This window comes from Trichechus manatus, unplaced genomic scaffold (assembly GCF_000243295.1).
Source record: "Trichechus manatus latirostris isolate Lorelei unplaced genomic scaffold, TriManLat1.0 scaffold00042, whole genome shotgun sequence".
NCBI lineage: Eukaryota > Metazoa > Chordata > Mammalia > Sirenia > Trichechidae > Trichechus > Trichechus manatus.
In genome coordinates, this window is record NW_004443978.1 from 16,753,538 (window position 1) to 16,775,629 (window position 22,092).

The 22,092-nt window shown below is 38.9% G+C and overlaps 1 protein-coding gene across 1 annotated transcript in view; it reads right to left on the bottom strand.

Annotated features, from left to right (window-relative positions):
* Positions 1-21,959, bottom strand: part of ISM1 (isthmin 1) — a 100,773-nt gene extending 78,814 nt beyond the window's left edge. Inside the window, exon 1 of the mRNA XM_004376461.1 lies at positions 21,822-21,959. Within this exon, the coding sequence (XP_004376518.1) occupies positions 21,822-21,959 (138 nt within the window). The remainder of the gene's footprint in view (positions 1-21,821) is intronic.
* Positions 21,960-22,092: the final 133 nt, after the last annotated feature.

Genomic DNA, 22,092 nt, shown 5'->3' on the forward strand with positions numbered 1-22,092 from the left:
CCCCACCTCGCCTGAACAGCGAGAGACCCAAGTGGCTCTCCCCACTCACCACACACCATGCCCTAAGGGCACCCTGCATCCTACCTGCCCCATGAGGTGAGGTCGAGGTGGCTAAATGACCTGCTCGCTGCATGCCTCTCCCACACTCTTACCTATTCCCTCAGGCTGTCTGAGCATACGTGAAGAACCTGAGCCCTCCCCTATCACTAGGTCACCAACCCATAACTAAGCAGAGGACCTGCTTCACCCATTAGAGTTGTACTGCCTCTCTAGGTCTGCGAAGATGACCTGTCCTGCTCTCCAGAGGCTGTGCTAATCGCACACGACAATGTGGACGGATCACAATGCCCCATAAGAGCTGTGGAGGGATCCTGACCACCCAATTCATAGTCATACACAGACCAATACTACAAAGCAACAATTAAAGCAGTACAAAGGAAGGTAGAATATATAAAGAGAAAGCGAAAAAGCTAAGCTCCAGATACATTAAAATAAAAACAAAATAAGACAAAAAAGACAAGCAAACATACATTCAGTAAAGAAATACATACACAAATAAAATAGAACTTTAATGCGTTGAAGAAGCAGTCAATTGCAAATCATATGAAGAGATAGAATAATATGACTCAAGCAAACAAGCAAAATAAAGGGATAGAAAACTTTTCTGAGGAAGAATTGATAATAGAACTACCTGACAAGGAATTCACAAGACTAATATTTAGGCTCCTCAAAGAGATCAGGGAAAACACACACACAAAACCTACAATAATTCAGGAAAACAATACAAGAACAAAATTTCCAATTCAATACAGAAATAGAAACAATACAAATTCAACAACAGAAATTCAGAAGATTAACCATAAAATACCAGAAATAAACAACGAACGGAAGGACACAAAAGTAGAATTGAATCAATGGAAGAAAGAATCAGCAAAATAGAGGACAAATCCCTTGACACTAATTTGTTTGAGGAACAATCAGAAAAAAAAATGGGAGAAAAATAAGGAAAGCCTTAGGGTTATAATAAAGAGAACAAGATGTGCATATTAGAAATTCCAGAAGAAGACGAGAGAAAAAAGAGTACAGAGAGAATTTTTGAAGATATAATGGCAGAAAACTTCCAAGTATCATGAGAGACAAGAAGATTTCCATCCAAGAAGTTCAACAAACCCCATACAGGTTAGATCCCAAAGAAAATCACCAAGACATATCATAATCGGATTTTCCAGAACCAAAGACAAAGAAAGAATTTTACTAGCATATCATGAAAAGTGAAATACCACTTACAAAGGGGCATTAATAAGACTAAGCACTGATTTCTCATCAGAAACCTTGTAGGCAAGAAGGCAATGGGACAACATATACAAAGCCCTGAAAGAAAAGAACTGCCACCCAAAAATCATATACACAGCAAAAGCGTCTTTCAAAAATGAGGGTGAAATAAAAACATTCCCAGTTAATTAGAAATTAAGGTAATTTGTAACAACCAGACCATCCCTACAAGAATTATTAAAGGGAGTTCTTCGGAAAACCAACATCAAACAACAGCCTGAGACAAAGACACACAATAGCATCCCCCAGATACCAAGCCATTTAAAGATTTCACAAAAGTAAAACAAAGCTACAAAATTGATGAAAGGGAACCAGAAATATGAAGACATAAACAACTAAAATTTCAAAACAAAAGGGGAAATGAGTGGTGTAGCTATAGAAATTCCATAGGGAGAGGAAGCCAAGGTGATTTCCAGATATAACAGACTGTTTTATATATAGGATGATAAATGTAAACTTCAGGGTAACCACAAAGAAAATTAATAAATCTACTCACCAATATAAAGAAGAAAACCAAAAATACTCAATAAACACAAAAACAACAATAACAAATGAAAGGAAAATAAGTCCATTTACAGAAAGAATTCAGCACAGAAAGTAAAGAACAAAGAAACCATTAACACCACACACAAAAAAAGTATAACAAAATGGTAGCAGTGAATTCCTACCTAGCGATAATTATACTGAATGTAAATTGATTAAACACACCAGTTAAGAGACAGTGAGTGGCAGAATGGATTAAAACAAAACAAATCAAAACAAAAACATGACCCATCATTATGTTGTCTACAAGACATACAGTTTAGACACAAAGACATAGGTAAGTTAAAAATCAAAAGACAGAAAAAAATAGACCAAGCAAACAGTAACCAAAAGAGGGCAGGAGTGGCAATATTAACATCCGACAAAATAAACTTTAAGTCAAAATCCATTATAAGAGACAAAGAAGAACATTATGTAATGATTAAAGGGTCAATTCACCAAGAAGACATAACAATTATAAATATTTATGTACCCAATGCCAAAAAAAGAACACTGCCATCAAGCTGAATTCTGACTCAGAGAGTAGAGCTGCCTCATAGAGTTTTTAATCTTTATGGAAGCAGGCTCCCGCATCTTTCTCCCATGGAATAGCTGGTGGGTTTGAACCGCCGACCTTTCAGTTAGCAGCCGAGTGCTTAACCACTTCACCACAAGGGCTCCTTACACCCATAGCTGCAAAATGTATAAAACAAACTCTAACAGAACTGAAGAGATAAATAGTCAGATCTACAATAACAACAGAAGATTTTAACACAACACTTTCAATGAGGGATAAAACTAGAAAGAAAATCAATAAAGATGCAAAGATCTAAATAACTCTATTAACCAACTGGCTGTCACAGACATATATAGTACAAACCACCCAAAAGAATTACAATACACATTTTTCTCCAATACACATGGAACATTCTCCAGAATAGAACATATTTTAGACCACAAAATAAGCCTCAATAAATCTTAAAAGATTGGAATTATACAAAGCATCTGCTCCAACCATACAGTATAAAACCAGAAATCAGTAACAGAAAGAACAAGGGAAAAAATTAAATACATGGAAACTAAATAACACATTACTAAAGAAGAAATCAAAAGTGAAACAACAAAAATACTTACAATCGAATGAGAATGAAAACATAACATACCAAAACCTTTTTCTTTTGCAAAAGCAGTTCTCAGAGGAAAATCTATAGTAATAAATGCATATATTAAAAAAGAAGAAAGGCCCCAAATCAATAACTTAACTTGACGACTTGAATACAAATAGAAAAGGAAGAGCAAAAGAAGATTAAACCTACCAGAAGAAAGGAAATAATAAAGATCAGAGCAGAAACAAATGAAATAGAAAACAAAAGCAATAGAAAGAATCAACAAGGCTAGAAGCTGGTTCTTCAAGAGGATCAACAAAATTGAGAAACCACTGGTGAAACTGACAAAGGAAAAATTTGAGAAGAAAATAACAAAAATAAAAAATGAAATTGGAGACATTACAATAGATCCAACTGAAAAAAAGATCACACAGAACACTACAAAAAATTGTACTCCAACAAATTTGAAAATGTAGAAGAAACGGACAAATTTCTAGAAACACACTACCTACCTAAGTTAACACAAATAGAGGTATAAAATCTACAAAGACCCATAATAAAAGAACAGATTTAAGATGTCATCAAAAAACTCCAAACCAACTAAAAAGATCCAGATCTGACGGCTTCACTACAGAATTTTACCAAACATTCACAGAAGAGTTGACGCCAATTCCACTCAAACTCTTCCAAAACATAGAAAAGGAAGGAATACTTCCTAACTCATTCTATGAAGCCAGCATCACCTTGATACGAAAGCCAGGTAAAGACATCCAAAAAAAGAAAAGTACAGACCAATATCCATCATGAATATAGATGCAAAAATTCTCAAAAACTAAATGGACCACAACTACCATAGCTTCCACTGAGACCAGCACAACTAGATAGTGCCTGGCTACCACCACCGACCGCTCTGACAGGGATCATAATAGAGGGTCCTGGACACAGCAGGAGAAAAATGTAGAACAAAATTCTAACTCACAAAAAAAGACCAGACTTTCTGGTCTGAAAGAGACTGTAGAAACCCCGAGAGTATGGCCACCGGACATCCTTTTAACTCAGTACTGAAGTCACTCCTGAGGTTCCCCCTTCAGCCAAAGATTAGCCAGGCCCAAAAAACAAAGAATAATACACATGGCTCAACCATGTATATGAGACTAAATGGGCACACTAGCCCAGGGGCAAGGATGAGAAGGCAGGAGGGGACACAAAAGCTGGAGAAATGGAAATGGGGCACCCAAGGTCAGAAAGGGGAGAGTGTTGACACATTGTGGGCCTGGCAACCAATGTCACAAAACAATATGTGTATTAATTGTTTAATGAGAAACTAATTTGCTCTGTAAACTTTCATCTAAAGCAAATAAAAAAAAATTCTCAATAACTAGCCAACAGAAATCAATAACATATCAAAAAAAACAATACATCATGATAAGGTGGGATTCATACTAGAAATGCAAGGGTGGTTCAACATTAGAAAATCAATCAATGTAATTCACCACATAGATAAAACAAAGGAAAAGAATAACATGATCATTTCCACTGACACAGAAAAAGCATTTGATAAAATCCAACACTCATTTCTGATGAAAACTCTCAACAAAATAGGAATAGAAGGGAAATTCCCCAACATAATTAAGGGCATATATTGCTTTCCCCTTGAGAACGATGTTATGGATTAAATTGTGTCCTCCCAAAACATGTGTTGTAAATCCTAACCTCTATGCCTGTGGTTATAATCCCATTTGGGAATGCGTTGTCTTTGTTATGTTAATGAGACAGGATTAGCATAGAGTGTGTCTTAAATCATTCTCTTTTGAGATATAAAAGAGATTAAACAAGTGAGTGAAAGCAGCGGAGATGGGGGAAGATCCAGCAATCCCACTTCTAGGTATATACCTGGAATATCTAATAGCAGTGACATGAATAGAAACATGCACACCTAGGGTCAGTGCAGCATTACTCACAATAGCAAAAAGATGGAAACAACCTAAATGCCTATTAACGGATGATTGGATAAACAAAATGTGGTACATTCATACAATGGAAAACTATGCAGCTATAAAGAATAATGATGAGTTCTCAAAACAGAACATGGATGAAGCTGGAGGAAATAAGTTTAATCACAAACGGACAAATATTAGATGATCTCACTTTTATAAAAAGACAAGAATAGGTATACATACAGAAATCAATGTTCATTGGTGGTTACTAGCGATGGGAAAGGGAGGGAGGGAGAATCACTCTTTAGATAGTACCTAAACCCACTGCCGTCAGGTTGATTCTGGCTCATAGTGACCCTATAGGGTTTCCAAGGCTGTAAATCTCTATGGAAGCAGACTGCCACATCTTTCTCCCATGGAGCCACTAGTGGTTTTGAATCGCTGACCTTTCAGTTAGCAGTTGATCGCTTTAACCATTGTGTCACCAGGGTTCCTTTTTAGATAGTAGACACATGTTATTTTTGGTGATGGGAGAGGCAATACCAAATGTGGGTGAAGTATACACAACCTGACCAAGGTAAATGATGACTCCAAGAAGTACACAAGAAAAGTGACGTTTTTGGTAAATGTTATTAACATGTACAATTTTCCAACAACAGCAATAACAACCAAAAAATAGGTGTGAGGTTACATAGGTAGATATGTATGCATATATGTGTATAGGAAGGATATGTGTGTATATACGTGTACATGTATAGGTGCATCTATAGGAATATGTATATACATGGTATATACATGTTTAGGCATATTCTAGTTATGATGAACCACACTTACGACCGCCTGTTTCTTTCTTTTTCTTTTTTTGGTACATCTTTTTGTTAGTGATGTGTTTACGTACTACATACAATGTTGCAGCACATAATTTGCTGATATCATCATATCTGCAAGTTTATATGTAATGTTCCCAACTTCCAAAGACAAATAAAGATCAGATTTATATAAGGATACTAATAAAAGGCAATAACAATGAAAACTAAAAAAACAAAAAATGAAGTATTCGACTTACATCAGAACAGACTTATGACAGAGTTGGCGGAATGGAACCCCGTTGTAAGTTGGGGACTACCTGTATAATAAAGCACATAAGGGGCACGGTTACAGACACTTTCTAGACATAATCAAACACCTTGTGGGATTGGTTTACTGGGTTTGAAGGCTTTATAACCATAGTTTCATGGGACAACTCAGTCAATTGGCATAACATAGTTCGTAAGGTTTATATTCTACAGCCTAGTTTGGTGAATAGGTCTGGAGTCTTAAAGGCTTGTGAGCATCCATCTAAGATACAACTATTGATCTCTACTTGTCTGGAGCAAAAGAGAAAGAAGGAAACCAAAGAATCAAAGAATAAACCAGTCTACAGGACTAATAGCCCACACAAACCAGTGCCTCATTTATCCTGAGACCAGAAGAACTAGATACAAATACTGATGATTCTGACCAGGGACATGATAGATGGTCCCAGATAGAATGGAAGAAAAATGTAGAACAAAAATTCAAATTCCTAAAAAAGGCCAGGCTTACTGGGCCAGTAGAGACTAGAGGAACCCCTGGTACTATCGCCCTGAGATACCCTTTAAACTTGGAAATGAAAGTACTCCCAGAGGTCACCTTTCAGCTAAATAACAGATTGGCTCATAAAATAAATAATATCACCCATGAGTACAGTGCTACTTCAAAAATTTATCTATATGAGAACAGTAAACATTTACCTTAAAGCAAAGATAAGAATGTAAGGGGGTAGGGAAGCTAGATTAATGGAAATAGAACAACCAGAATGGAAATGAGAATGTTGACACAGTGTGAAAAAAGTAACCAATGTCACTGTACAATATGTACAGAAATTGTTAAATGGGAACCTAATTTGCTGTATAAACTTTCACTGAAAACACAATAAAATATTATAAATAAACAAACAAATGAAAGAAAAAAACCCAAAGTATTGGAAACAACCCAAATGTCCATCAACTGGAATGGATAAACAAATTGTAGTATAGTCATACAATGGAATACTACTTAGCAATAAAAAGAGAAATCTACTGGTATAAACAACATTAATGAATCTCAAAACCATTATGCTGAGTAAATGAAATCAGACACACATACAAAAATGCATACTGTATGATTCTATTTATATGAAGATCTGAACAGGCAAAACTAATTTCCAGTGATAGCCGTCAGACTATCAACCTTTTTACAATTCTGACACCAGTTGTCCTCCTGATGGCAATCTCTACTTCTCTGCTGGGTTTGATAATTTATTGCAATGGCCACACAGAACTCACAGACTATACTCACATTTGTATGGTTTATTAGGGAAGTAACATGGGATCAGCATTAACTTGGAAGTAACAGCAACAGGATCGATGTCAGGAAGCACACAGGCAAAGTCTCGAAGACTCCCCCAAAGTGAAGAGAACATCCCTTCCTTCTTTAGGGTAGGATAGCTCTCTCTCTCAGCCAGTCATATAGGCCTCCTCACAGTCCCCTCATGACAGGCTTCTCTTGGCCCTGTGAGGACAGGCCTCCTCTCAGCCCCGTCAGGCCTGGTCTCAGCCCCTGCTTGGGCCTGGCCTCCACCCAGCTTGGGCAAGTGTTACAGCTCTTTTTAGCTCCACCAACAAGTGCTTGGAGGCACCCCACTCCACCAACAAGCCTCCTGCCCAAAGGTGCTCAGCTCTCACTCCATGAATCGGCAAGCCCACTGTAGATGCTTCACTCCATGGGCCAGGAAGCCCACCTTGCCGACTTGCTCCAGTGTCATGGTTCTACTGTTGCTGCTCCAGTATTATAGCTCTCTCTGTCTCCGGGGTCTAGGAGGTTCTCAGTGCAAGCACTCTGGGTCCAAAGGATGCACTCTGCTCCAGGTTCTTCTTCTTGGCGACAGTGATGTCTCCCTAAACCTCTGTGGGATGAGTGCTTATATAGGCAAGTGGCTCAATCCGATTGGATGTATTTTATGCACCTTATTTGCATAATAACTGACCAATCCCCTCTCTGGACTAAATTGACCAATCCCCTCTCAAGTATCTCCATCTATTTGTATAATAACTGACATTTTCTACCAGCAGGAATGGGCTTCTTCCCTGGGTAACTGCAACAACGGCAACTGTAACAACTCCTCAGGGGTTGGGGAAAAAAATCTCCCAAGTTCTTTTTTCTCTCTTTTTCACAGAATCAAGTCAAAAGGCCCGATAGCGGGTGTGAGCACGGGAGACCCGCCACCGCTCCATGCGCATGGAGCGGGGGTCGCGTCGCCGAAATGCTGTGGAGAAGATGGCAGCTGGCAGCAGCAGCGACGCCACAGGACACCCCTGGGAAGGAGAGTGAGCACTAGAGTGAGGGCTCAAATTGTGAACACACCTATCTAATCTGTGGCTGAAAGGTCGACTTCAGGAGTGGCTTCAGTACTGAGTTAGCCCAGTGTCTGGGGCTATATTCTCAGGGACTACTCTAGCCTCCATCAGACCAGGTATTCATTGAGATAAATGTACTGAACAGTATATCACCCTGAAGACTAAGGTGTGCCTGCCCCAAGCCATGGTATTTTCAATAGCCTCGTATGCATGTGAAAGCTGGACAATGAATAAGGGAGACTGAAGAAGAAATGACGCCTTTGAATTGTGGTATTAGAGAAGGATATTGAATATACCATGGACTGCCAAAAGAACGAACAAATCTGTCTTGGAAGAAGTGCGAGCAGAATGCTTCTTAGAAGCAAGAATGGCAAGACCACATCTCACGTACTTTGGACATATTATTAGGAGGGATCAGTCCCTGGAGAAGGACATCATGGGTGGTAAAGTAGAGGGTCATCGAAAAAGAGGAAGACCTTCAGTGAGATGGACTGACCCAGTGGCTGTAATAATGGGCTTAAGCATAACAACGATTGTGAAGATGGTGCAGGACAGGGCAGTGTTTCATTCTGTTGTACATAGAGTCGCTGTAAGTTGGAACTGACTCAACAGCACCTAACAACAACAACAACAGTATGGATTTATTCTTACCCATTCACTTTCTGTTTCCAAGCATATAGCTTAAATGCAACCCTACTGTCTTAGTTAGCTAGTGCTGCTGTGGTAGAGATGCTACAGGTGGATGGCTTTGACAAACAGGAGTTTGTTCTCTCACAGTTTAGGAGGCTGGAAGTCTGAATTTGGGACTCCAGCTCTGGGGCAAGGCCTTCTCTCTCTGTCATTCTAGGGGAAGGTCCTTGTCATCAGTCTTCATCTGTGGGCCTGGTATTCCTTGGAGATCTCCATGTTTCTTGGCATCAATCTTCCCCTGGATCTAGGAGGTTCTGGGCATGGGGACCCCAGGTCCAAAGGACACGCTCTGCTCCCAGCTCTTCTTTCTTGGTGGTGGGAGGTCCTTCTCTCTCTGCTCACTTATTTCTCCTTTTATCTCTTGTAAGATAAAAGGTATTTCAGGCCACACTCCAGAGAAGCTTCCCTTACATCAGATCAGGATTGTGACCTGAGTAAGGGTAATGATCGTCTCTAATGAAACCTAAACTTGCCTCATTAACCAAAGGCAGAGACTATAATTTGCAACACATGGGACAATTATATCAGCTCGCAGAGGGGAGGACAACCGCACAGTGCTGGAAGTCATGGTCCAGCCAAGTTGATGCATGTTTTTTGGGGACACGATTCAATCCATGAGATCTGGACATCCTAGAAACTTGCTATTTGTAGCATTGACATCACCTGAAATCTAGTTCAAATCTGCATTTAGCCAGATCCCCAAGTGATTTGTATGCTCATTAGTTTGAAAAGCATTGCAAGAGAACAACTGAAAGAATAAGACAAGCAAGTTTTAACCCTACACATAAAATGCTGTACATTCTTGGGCAAATTCCACTAAGCCTGAATTTTGAAAATATATAACATTTGAATTTCTCAAAATAGCCTTACAAAGTGTCATGGATTGAATTGTGTCCCCCCAAAAATTTGTGTAGAATCTTGGCTCGGTCATGATTCCTAGTGTATGATTGTGTTATCTGATGTGATTTCCTTATGTGTTGTAAACTCTACCACTATGATGAGATTATATGTGATCTCCTCATGTGTTGTACATTCTATCGCTGTGATGAGGTTATACTAATGAGGTTGACAAGATCAGTGTCTTAATGCAATCTCTCTTGAGATATAAAAGAGAGAAGCGAGCAGAGACACATGGGAACCTCATACCATCAAGAAGCAGTGCTGGGAGCAGAGCTCGTCCTTTGGACCTGAGGTTCCTGCGCAGAGAAGCTCCCAGACCAAAGGAAGACTGATGACATGGACTTCCCTCCAGAGCTGATGGAGAAGGCATTCCCCTGGAGCTGATGCCCTGAATTTGGACTTGTAGCCTACTGGATTGTGAGAGAATGGACTTTTCTTTGTTGAAACCATCCAATTGTGGTATCTCTGTTAGAGCAGCACTAGATGACTGAGACACAAGGCAACACACCATCTGTCATAGATTGAAGTGTGTCCCACCCAAGAATATGTGTATCAATTTGGCTGGGTCATGGTTTCCAGTATTGTGTGATTGTCTACCATTTTCTTATCTGGTGTGATTTTCCTATGTGTTGTAAATCCTATCTGTATGATGTAATGAGATGGGATTAGTAGCAGTTTTATTAATGAGGTAGGACTCAATCTACAAGATTAGATTGTGTTTTAAACCAATTTCTTTTGAGATATAAAAGAATCAAACAGAGAGACATGACAGCCTCACACCACCAAGAAACAAGAGCAGGGAGACTAGTGCGTCCTTTGGACCCAGTGTCCCTGCGCTGAGAATCTCCTCAACCAGGGAAGATTGATGACAGGGAACTTTCCCCAGAGCCAATGGAGAGAGGGGCCTTCCCTAGAGCTGGCACCCTAGATTTGGACTTCTGGCTTCTTAGACTGTGAGAGAGTGAATTTGTGTGTGTTGAAGCCAAGCATTCATGGTATTTCTGTTATGGTAGCACTAGATAACTGAGACACCATCGCTATCCACATTTAGCTACACATAGTCTCTGACTTAAGATATTCGAGTTACTACAAACCACACTTATGACTGTGCTTTTTTTTTTTTTTTTTGGTACATTTTACCGTTAGTAATATGTACTACATACAATGTTGTAATGTGTAATTTGCTGATGTTATCATTCTCATGCCAATCCCTAAGGACAAAGATCGGATTTACAAAGATGTTGATAATAAAAGGTAGGTATATGAAAACTTAAAAAAAAAAAATGATGTATTTGACTTACATCAGAACTGACTGAGTTGTCTGAAAAGAACCCCGTCATAAATTGGGGAATACCTGTAGCTGAATGTAGGTGGTGATGGTGTGTGGCCTTGTAAGGCTATTCTGAGAAATTCAAATGTTGGTGAATCTCTGCAAAAACGAAGTTGCTTAACATGATCTAATGGAATAACATTGCCGTCCTCTTTTCTTAAGAACCAGAACAATTATGTTTTAGAAGGAGCTTCTAAGTCACAATCACTGGACAGTGTCATTTCTATTTTTGGTTACTGGGAAACTGGTTTGTGCTCTTTAAATAGAAACTGCAGTAGAAACTGATGAACTTTAAACAAATATAATCATATGTGTAGAAGCAAAATTAAATAAAGGAAGAAATTAAGGAAAGAAAAAACCATAAGTAGATTTATTTCAAAATTCTATTGCTCTCATAATAGCATTTGACTTAATTATGAAACATTGTTAATTGTTTACAGTTGCTTGGAAAAGTTGGTTGGTGTAATATGGTAAAGCATATTTTAAAATGGCTTACTCTACAAAGGCATATTCACTTTTGAAATGTTCTCCAAGACAATTACCTCCAGATAGATATGAATCTATTTACTCCTGAAATCATGCCTGCGTCCCTTTATTCCCATCAAGAAATAGAACTTTTACTTGTGCTCTGTACTCTTCTCTCGAGCCTCCTATGAATTAGGCCCCTTTCCTACGATGTCTTCAGCTTTTCTCTTTCTACTTGCCCTCCCATCAGCGCTAAAACTTACTTAACTAGTACACATCTCCAATCAAGTAAATAAACCCCTCACCCTATTTCAACCTTTTTAGCTCTCACTGATGGCCTCTTCACGAATGGTCTCTTGTTGTCTACACTGATTTCCCCGCCATTTATCCTTCAGTCCATTCTGATCTAATTTTCACTTCTACAACCGCACAGAAATCTCTCTGATAAAAGTCCTATCCATACATTTTAGTCCTTATATTACTTCAATCTGTGACAGTATGTGTTGCTGATGGAAGGATACTAAATCTCTTAAAAAAGCTTTCGAGTATGCAGGGTATTTCATCATGTCTGTCTACACTCAACAAAACCAAAACTTACAAATGGCCAATTGAGCCTCTATTTGGCACAAGTCAGCTTATATTTAATGACTGTAACTAATTATTTTAAAAGTATTAATTAAGGAGCTCAACCAACAAGTGTGGAAGTATCTTCACTGACATTCTTTTTAAGAAAGAATAAATGTCTATATTTTATTAGAGAAAGTATTTAGTCACAATAAATAAAATTTCATTTCAGAACTCTTATTTTACTGATTGACTGTGATCAGATGCCAGTGAAACATATCTATATGTCTAGGGAATAATAGCTTCTCAATACATCTTTTTCATTCTGTACCATAGGGTTTATTTTACATCAAAAAACAGAATGGTCTGTTTTGTCCTTCCTTGTGGGTTGCTTTATATCCTTTGAAGCTAAAAGAGGACATTATTGTTCAAACTGTGTTTCTGAAAACATTCATTTTTAATAACAATAAAGTAACATTTATAACAAGAAAAAAAAGGCCACATAAAAAAATGCATTTCACCACAGATACTCCTAGAATGGGCACTGAGGTTGCAAAAGCTGGAAGATTGGGCCAAGGCAGCCTCATACAGTACACTATAAAATCACAAAGAGTCAATAGTATTAGAGAAAAATCAAGTGACATGGAGGATAGACCTCAAAATCTCAATATTAGTTTCAAATTCTAAGAAGAGATCTAGAGGGAGAGTATGGAGATACTGAAAATAATCAAAGAAATTACTAAAGAAATTTTTTCAAGCTAAAGACAAATTTGGAGTTTCAGGTTGATAGGGTCCACCAAGTGCTAAAAAGGGCTAACAGCTAAAGACCTGAATCTTAACATAACCCGATGAAATTGCTAACAATACAAAAAAAAAAGAGAAAAATCCTAAAACTTCTCAGTTGAAAAAAAAAGATTACTTTCAAAAAATGGCACGAGAGTTTTCATCTGAAACATGAGATGGTAGAATAATATTGAATTATATCTTCAAAATTCTGAGAGGAAAGAAGAACATAGACAACTGCCAAATCAGCATTTAAGTGTGAGAACCAAATAAAAATATGCTTAAAAATGTAGGGTCTTGGAGAGTTTACTATTGATTAAAATTTGAGAGATAGCAGGCAGTCAAGAGGGAGAAAAAACATGTTAGAATCTTGTTTTGGGATTTCAGGTTAAAGATATGGATTGATTGTCATCACTGATAGAAAATGTAAGTTCAAATGTGTTTGTTAAAATGTTAGGAGCGACAGAACAAGAACACTTAACTTCCAAATTTTGAGGAACAATTAACATAATAAATAATATTTAAATACTCAATAAATGTTTAAATGCCAAGCTCTGACCTAAGCAATTATCCATAATTTATAAAGAGTTCCAGTGATAACACCAAATAGCATGCCTGGAAAATGAGCAGGCAAGTCATGAGATAAGAAACACAAATGGACGTTGACATGAGTCAAAGCTGGAGGAGTTCTGTTGATGAACTGGAGCAAGAATTTCCATTCCAGAGTAAGCCTGTGTGAGTAGCATGCATTCATTCTTTTAATCTTTACAACTACAATATGAAATACTTATTGTATATCTATTTTACAGGTGAGGAAATTGAGATATAGAGAGGTAGACACCTTTACCAAATGTCCTATTGATAATAAGTTGGGGGGGAGGGGAATACAAAACTTAAAAAACTGTAAAATTGAAGACACCAAATTAAATGAAAGAAATTTATTCGACTTTATCAGAAATCACAATAAATATGAATGGGTTAAATTCTTTGATGTGTTGCACCGTAAAAGAAACTGTAGCCATAGGCATTAATAAGAGAGACGTTTCAATCAAGAAAAGGCAGAGAAAGTTTGAAAATAAAGGTAAGATGAAGACACACAGGCAAATGCCAAAAGGAAAAAAGAAAGCAGGAGAGGCAATATTAATATCAAACAACAACAAAAAGTATTCAAGACAAGAGGAAATAAAAGAGGTAAATAAGAAATTTCACCTGATTAAAATACCAGACCAAAAAAACCAAACCCATTGTCATCGATTACCACCACCATCAAAGACATTTTATGTACCAATACCATGTATTTTAAACATGTAAATCAAAAATTAATGGAATGACAAGGAGAAAAATACAAATCCAAAACAGTGTAATAATGTAATTAATTGCTTTTAGGAATCAGCAGATAGGTTGAAGTTATTTGCCACCAAGTTGATTCCGACTCATGGCAACCCCATGTGCTCAGAGTAGAACCGCTCCATAGGGTTTTCAAGGCTGTAACTTTTCAGAAGCAGACTGCCAGGACTATTTTTCAAGGCAACTACCAACCTTTCAGCTAACAGTCGAGCACTTAACTATTTGCACTATCCAGGGACAATAAATTAATCAGGATATGCAGGATTTGCATAATATAATTAACAATTGTGATCTTATAAGTGTATCTCTATCTATTTGGATTGGTTAAAACATTCTCTCATGTATATGAGAGAAAAGGTCAATATTGTAGATATTTTGCAAAGAAGGTCACAACAATTCCTCCCCTCCCTGTACACGTGCTCCTTTGCCATGTTACTTTGCTGGTCCTCCCATCAAGAAGTGGAATCTACTTCCTGTCTCCAATCTAACGTGACTTTGCGAATTGCCCAGAAAATGCAGCTGAAGTGACATTGTGCACAGTCCTTAAGAGGCCTTGTGACTTCTGCATTTACTCCCTTGCTGCTCTGAGACCACAATGTAGAGAAGCTCAGGCTACCCTCCTTGAGGATGACACACTATGTAAAGACAGAGACCTGGCTGACAGCCAGCACCAACCATCAGGCACATGAGTGAGGTCATCTCGGACCATCTAGCCCATCAAGCCATGAGATGGCTGTAGCCACATGAGTGATCCCATGTGAGATCAGCGGAAAAGCCAGTCCAGCTGAGCCCAGAGCAAGCAGCTGACACACAAACTCATGAGCAAATGAAATGGTTGTTGTGTTAATCCAGTAAGCTTTAGAGTGGTTTGTTACGCAGCAATAGCAAACTAAGACAATTATCAATAATTTATAAAGAGTTACAATGATTAAGAGCAAACGGCATGCCTGGAAAATGGCCAGGCAAGTCATGAGATAAGAAACACAAATCGTTGTTGACTTGAGTTAAAGCTGGAGGAATCACTGTTGACAGAAACAAGAACTTCCATTCCGGAGTAAGACTGTCTGAGTTTGCATCCTGGCTCTGCCCTAGCACAGCTGTGTGACTTGGGGCAATTTCCTCATCTGAGATAAGGGTATATAAATATTATCTATCTCAAAGGGTCATTGTAAGGAACCTTACCTGTATTGAGTACAAAGAAATGTTGCTTTCGCTTCTACAGCTATAAACGAACTCTCGAATCCAAGGCAATGGGTACAAGAAGCTAAGCTATTTTATTGAAGGATGATGGAAGATTAAAAGAGGGAAAATTCTTACAAAGATGACAGTTAGGAGACAGACACTTAACTACATTTTAGAGTGTGATTTGCTTTAAATGTTATTGTAAAAATAATCAATTTACTATTTTTAAATACAGGCTTAAATCCCATTGCCTTAAATGAGTCCTACCTTTACTATTAAAAATCTGTAGAAAGCCATTCATTTACATTTTAGGTAAAAGAGACATTTATTTATTCTTATGGATTCTTTATTTTGGAATGGTTTGTCTTCCATACTGCTTTTATTGTATATAGTTGTTTTCTCACTATTATTAATTAAAGACGTATGAAAGAATTAATCTGAGTATCTGATCAGCACAAGACAAACTTATCTCAATGAGGAGATACGATTTAATTAAAAAATGAAGAAAGTACATTTTTTGCAGCTCTTGTAAGCAACTGTAAAATTTCTTATTTTAAAACATAGAAACTGTACAAAGAATATCATCATTATTTTCATGAGCCAGATAATCAGTAGAGATAATGTGCTCAAATGATTACTACTACAAATGTTACTACCACCTCATAACAGCATACTTATACTACAGAGACAGTCATTTACAGAGTCCAAAATATATCCCCTAATATGCTGAAACTACCAAAAAAATCATGTCAGAACACGTTTATGTATGTATATGTGTATACACACATATATATAATGTATCTATGTATGCTCATGTCTATACATATATGCCTATATTGGACACAAGGCATGAGAAAATGCAAATTGTTAAAAGGCTTTCTCTCTTCTATGACTTTACCAAGAACTTGGAATACAAGTATGCTTCAAAGATTTTAACACTATAAAAAAAATAAAAGCAAATTAAGCAGCTTCTAGCTCTACAACCCATTGCCGTCGAGTCAATTCTGACTCATAGCAACCTTGAGTATATCCCTCCTGATTTAGAGACTATCTCAAGAATAGATTTGACACATTGTACAGTAATGACAGAAAATCAGACAAGTTGTGGGATGACATCAAGGACAATATACATGAAGAAAGCAAAAGGTCATTAAAAAGACAGAAAACAAATAAGAAAAGACCAAAATGGATGTCAGAAGAGACTCTGAAACTTGCTCTTGAATATTGAGTAGCTAAAGTGAAAGGAAGAAATGGTTAAGTAAAACAGCTGAACAGAAGATTTCAAAGGGCAGCTTGAGAAGACAAAGTAAAGTATTCTAATGAAATGTGCAAAGACCTGGAGTTAGAAAACCAAAAGGAAAGAAAACGCTTGGTATTCCTCAGGCTGAAAGAACTGAAGAAAAAAATTAAGCCTCGAGTTGCAATATTGAAAGATTCTATGGGCAAAAAATTGAACGACACTGGAAGCATCAAAAAGAAATGGAAGGAATACACAGAGTCACTGTACCAAAAAGAATTGGTCGATGTTCAATCATTTCAGGAGGTAGCATATAACCAAGAACCCATGGTACTGAAGGAAGGAGTCTAAGCTGCACAGAAAGCATTGGCAAAAAAAAGCTTCCAGGAATTGATGGAATACCAATTGAGATGTTTCAACAAACGGATGCAACACTGGAAGAGCTCACTTGTCTATGTGAAGAAATTTGAAAGACAGCTACCTGGCCAACCAACTGGAAGAGATCCATATTTGTGCCCATTGCAAAGAAAGGTGATCCAACAGAATGTGGATATTATTGAACAATATCATCAATATCACATGTAAGTAAAATTAGGCTGAAGATAATTCAAAAATGGTTGCAGAAGTACGTCAACAGGGAACTGCCAGAAATTCAAACCGAATTCTGAAGAGGACATGGAACGAGGGATATTGTTGCTGATGTCAGATGGGTCTTGGCTGAAAGCAGACAATATCTGAAAGAGATTTACCTGTGTTTTATTGACTGTGTGGATCATACAAAATTATGGTTAACATTGAGAAAAATGGGAATTCAAGAACACTTGACTGTGCTCACACAGAATGTGTACTTAGACCAAGAGGCAGTTGCTCAAACAGAACAAGGGGCTACTGCATGGTTTAAAATCAGGAAAGGTGTGTGTCAGGGTTGTATCTTTTTACGATACTTATTCAATCTGTATGCTGAGTAAACAGATCAAGAAGCTGGACTATATGAAGAAGAATTGTTGGAGGAAGACTCATTGACAACTTACGATATGCAGAGGACACAACCTTGCTTGCTGAAAGTGAAGAGGACTTGAAGCACTTACAGATCAAAATCAAAGACTACGGCCTTCAGTATGGATTACACCTCAACATAAAGAAAACAAAAATCTTCACAACTGGACCAATAAGAAACATCATGATAAACGGAGAAAATACTGAAGTTGTCAATGATTTCATTTTACTTGGATCCACAATCAACACCCATGGAAGCAGCAGTCAAGAAATCAAAAGACGCGTTGCACTGGGCAAATCTGCTGCAAAAGATCTCTTTAAAGTGTTAAAAAGCAAAGCTGTCACTTTGAGGACTAAGGTGCGCCTGATCTAAGCCATGGTATTTTCAATGGCCTCATATGCATGTCAAAGCTGTACAATGAATAAGGAAGACTGAAGAACTGATGCCTTTAAATTATGGTGCTGGCAAAGAGTATTGAATATACCATGGACTGCCAAAAGAATGAACAAATCTGTCTTGGAAGAAGTAGAACCAGAATGTTCCTTAGAAGCAAGGATGGCAAGACTTGTCTCAAGCATTTTGGGCATGTTATCAGGAGGGACCAGTCCCTGGGGAAGGACATCATTATTGGTAAAGTAGCGGGTCATTGAAAAAGAGGAAGACCTTCAATGAGATGGATTGACACAGCAGCTGCAACAATGGGCTCAAATATACCAACAATTGTAAGGATGGCACAGGACCGGGCCGTGTTTCATTCTGTCATACATAGGGTCTCTATGATTTGGAACCAACTTAATGGCACCTAACAACAACAAAGCTGAACAACTTTAGCCAATTTACCTAACATCAGTTTCCTCATGTGAAACATGGACAGTGATACTCAGAGATGAATTACCCAATAAGGAAATCAAACATATGGTGACACCCATGTAAAATTGTGCACTACAGACTAGTAAGTAAACACAAGTAAGCCTGTGAGTACCTGGCTTACTGTAAGCCAGCGTGTACCTTGCTTACTGATGAATCTGCCCCTCGTGATAGTGCTTAATTCATGGAACTTTTGTGAAGAGTAAGAAAGTTAATCTATATAAAGTGCTAAGAACAGTGCCTGACACATAAAAGGCACTTGACAAATCTTAGCTATTATTATTCTTATTACTACTACTATTTTATTGGGTGTCCTTGATAAATTCAAACCGCCAAATCACCAATAAGAGTATGTCTCTTGAAATGATCCCAAATATACTATGATGGGGTAAAAAGACCCACCATTGCACATTTCTAACAAATCCAACCTCATATTTTAGAACATTTTAATGCAGATATAACAAAAATATAATGTATAAGAATTGATTAACTGTCTTGTAGCTAAAAAGGATTTTAGTAGCTTAGGATATATGTGATGACTCACAGAGTTGAACATTTAGATGGAGTTGAAGACTTGGGTTAAAAATGCCCAATACCAGAAGGCAGAAGCGGACAGGAAAGCTGGTAATAGGGAACCCAAGGTTGAGTAAGGATAGTGTTGATGTGTTGTGAGGTTGTTAACCATTGTCATAGGGCAACATGTGTACTAACTGTTTAATGAGAAACTATTTTGTTCTGTAAGCCTTCATCTAAAGTGAGAACAGCAGCACAATTGGAAGAGCGTAGTCAATGTCACTGAACTGTGCATGTAGAAATTTTTGAAATGGTGTATCTTTTGCTATGTATATTTTCACCAAAAAAAAAAAAAAGGTCGAGAAGGGAGAAGGTTGCCATGTTGTGGGGTTGTTAACCAATGTCAAAAACAATTTGGGTACTACCGTTTAATGAGAAACTATTTGTTCTGTAAACCTTCACCTGAAGTACAATAAAAAAAAAAAATGCCCAGTATATGGAAAGAATACAGTGTCCACAGTTTTATCTTCAAATACACCTGCTACTAGAGAATTCACTTTCTGGGGCCTGCAAACGACTGAATAATGAATGTCTTTTGCAGGCCTCCTTACTTGGCAGAGCATATTTTCTCTGTTTGAATTTTCACATCTTTGGAGAGAGAGAGGGCCAAAGAAATAACTTCAGTCAGGAAGAATATAAAACTTTTATAATAACAAATTACAAAAGAGAGTAAAATTATGAACTAAACTGTTAAACTCATCATTCTGCTTGAATAGTGTGTTCATTTAGTGGACAGTATAACCAAACACACTATTACAAGATAAGCAGAAGCTAATGAGGTTAGCAGCTACTTGGGACCCAAGATATTCTAAGGAGGACTACTCTCTCTAAATCCCCCATTTCTTCTGCCCTCTTGGGGCAGTTCTTCAACCAAAGCCCCAGAAAGAATTCAATTCACTTCCCCTTTGCAGTTGCTACTTCCACCAGCTGCTTCTCTCATTACCTTACTGTTCAGGCAGGGAAAAGGCCAACCCCAGGTTATTCTAATGATAGCAAACACCTCATAAAGAAATCTGCCAGATTTACTTTCCACAGAAGATCATTTTTATGGCTTTTCATGAGTACATGAGGAAAGAAATCATCATGTATAAAATATGACTTCCAGAAATCTTGAATACATTAAGAATTAGTCCTACAGTGTTAGACTGGTAGGTGGATCACAGTCTATGTGTTGGAGGCATCTTCAGTTTTCCCAAAGGAATTCCATCCTTCTGCCACTGTACCTGTTGACCCACAGGGAGAAGAGGAGAGAGCCCCACAAAGTTAAGACACTTTCAGAAGTGGCTTTGGGGTGTATACTTTTCCAGGCTTTGTATTTGTGTGCAAGGGTCACCTTGCTTTATTCTGTGACACGCTGCCAGAGAGAAAACTTGATGTACATAATTAAGAGTTTGGAATGAGTGACCTTGGGTAAATTACTTAACCTTTCTGTACCTCAGTTTTCCCATCTGTAAAGCAAGGATCTTAACAGTAATGTATCTTATCAAAAAACCAAAAACTAAACCCGTTGCCATCGAGTCGATTCCGATTCATACCGACTCTATAGCACAGCGTAAAACGCCCCGTAGGGTTTCCAAGGAGCGACTGGTGGATTCGAACTGCATATCTTTTGGTTAGCAGCCGAGCTCTTAACCACTGGACCACCAAACCAAACCCCCCAAACCAAACCCCACCTTGCCGAGTGACAGAGTAGAATGCCCCATAGGGTTTCCAAGGAGCGGCTGTTAGAGTCAAACTGCCGACCTTTTGGTTAGCAGCGGAACGCTTAACCACTGCGCCACCAGGGCCCCAATGTATCTCACACGATTATAATTAAATTCAATGAGTTAAATTCTGGAAAGCACTTAAAACAGTAGCACATACTAAACACTATGTAAATGTTTAAATGAATTCTTTAACAGTCACATTTTACAATGAATTAGCACAGGCAATGATTGTACAGCCTTCTGGGAGCAAGAATCTTGCGTATCTCCACACTGTAGGAGAGTTTTAGAGGGGCTGATTTGAGGTGGAAGCTTTAGGACCCAGAGCACCCCCGCTTCCTCCTGGGAACACCTGTGCTCACTTCTACCTATGCTCCAACTTGACAAGTGTCACAAGGCCCAAGGAAATCTCCACCCGGGCAATTCTTTATTGGGGAACCAGAACTCATATTGCATGTGACGCCCACTCCTCTCTCCCCAGTCGCGCCCCCTCCCCAGTTTTGGAGTTGAAATAGGCCTACAGAATCTTATTCCTAAAACGACCTTCAACAGGGGCGGGCAGACGCTGGGAAGAAATCTTTTCTGAAAGTTTAAAAGCTCCAGGTAACTCCAGTACTCCCTCTCGAGCCTCGTCATCCCAAGGACGTGACCTGACAGAGCGCTGGAGGGATGCGTCCGCCTGCCGCGTAGCGGGGACTAGCCTCCACACATCTGACCCGGCTCTGCCTGTGCCTAAGCCGGGTTCCAGAGCAAAATTGGTGCCAAAACAGTTGCTCTTCGGTGGGGCGGGGGCCCGCCTCCTCGCAACAATATAACTCCATATCTGCACCCCTTACCCCAGTCCCCGCCCCCCTTTGGCCACGCACTCACCTGAAGCTGGACCCTGCTAATGTTGCCGGTGGCCGCGTCCGGCCCGTCAGCGGCTCCTGAACCGCGCAGCACCGTGATGTGGAGCGTGAGCAGCAGCAACCCCAGCAGCAACAGCAGTTCGGCCGCCAGGCGCATCATCCTCCTGAGACGCGCGGCTTTAGGACCCGGCGCGGCAGGCGGCGGCGGCGCCGGGGGAGGAGGAGTCGGAGCCCGGGAGCTGGGCAGCGCAGCTCCCGCCTCGGCCCCCACCGGGGCCCCGCTCCCTGGGCCC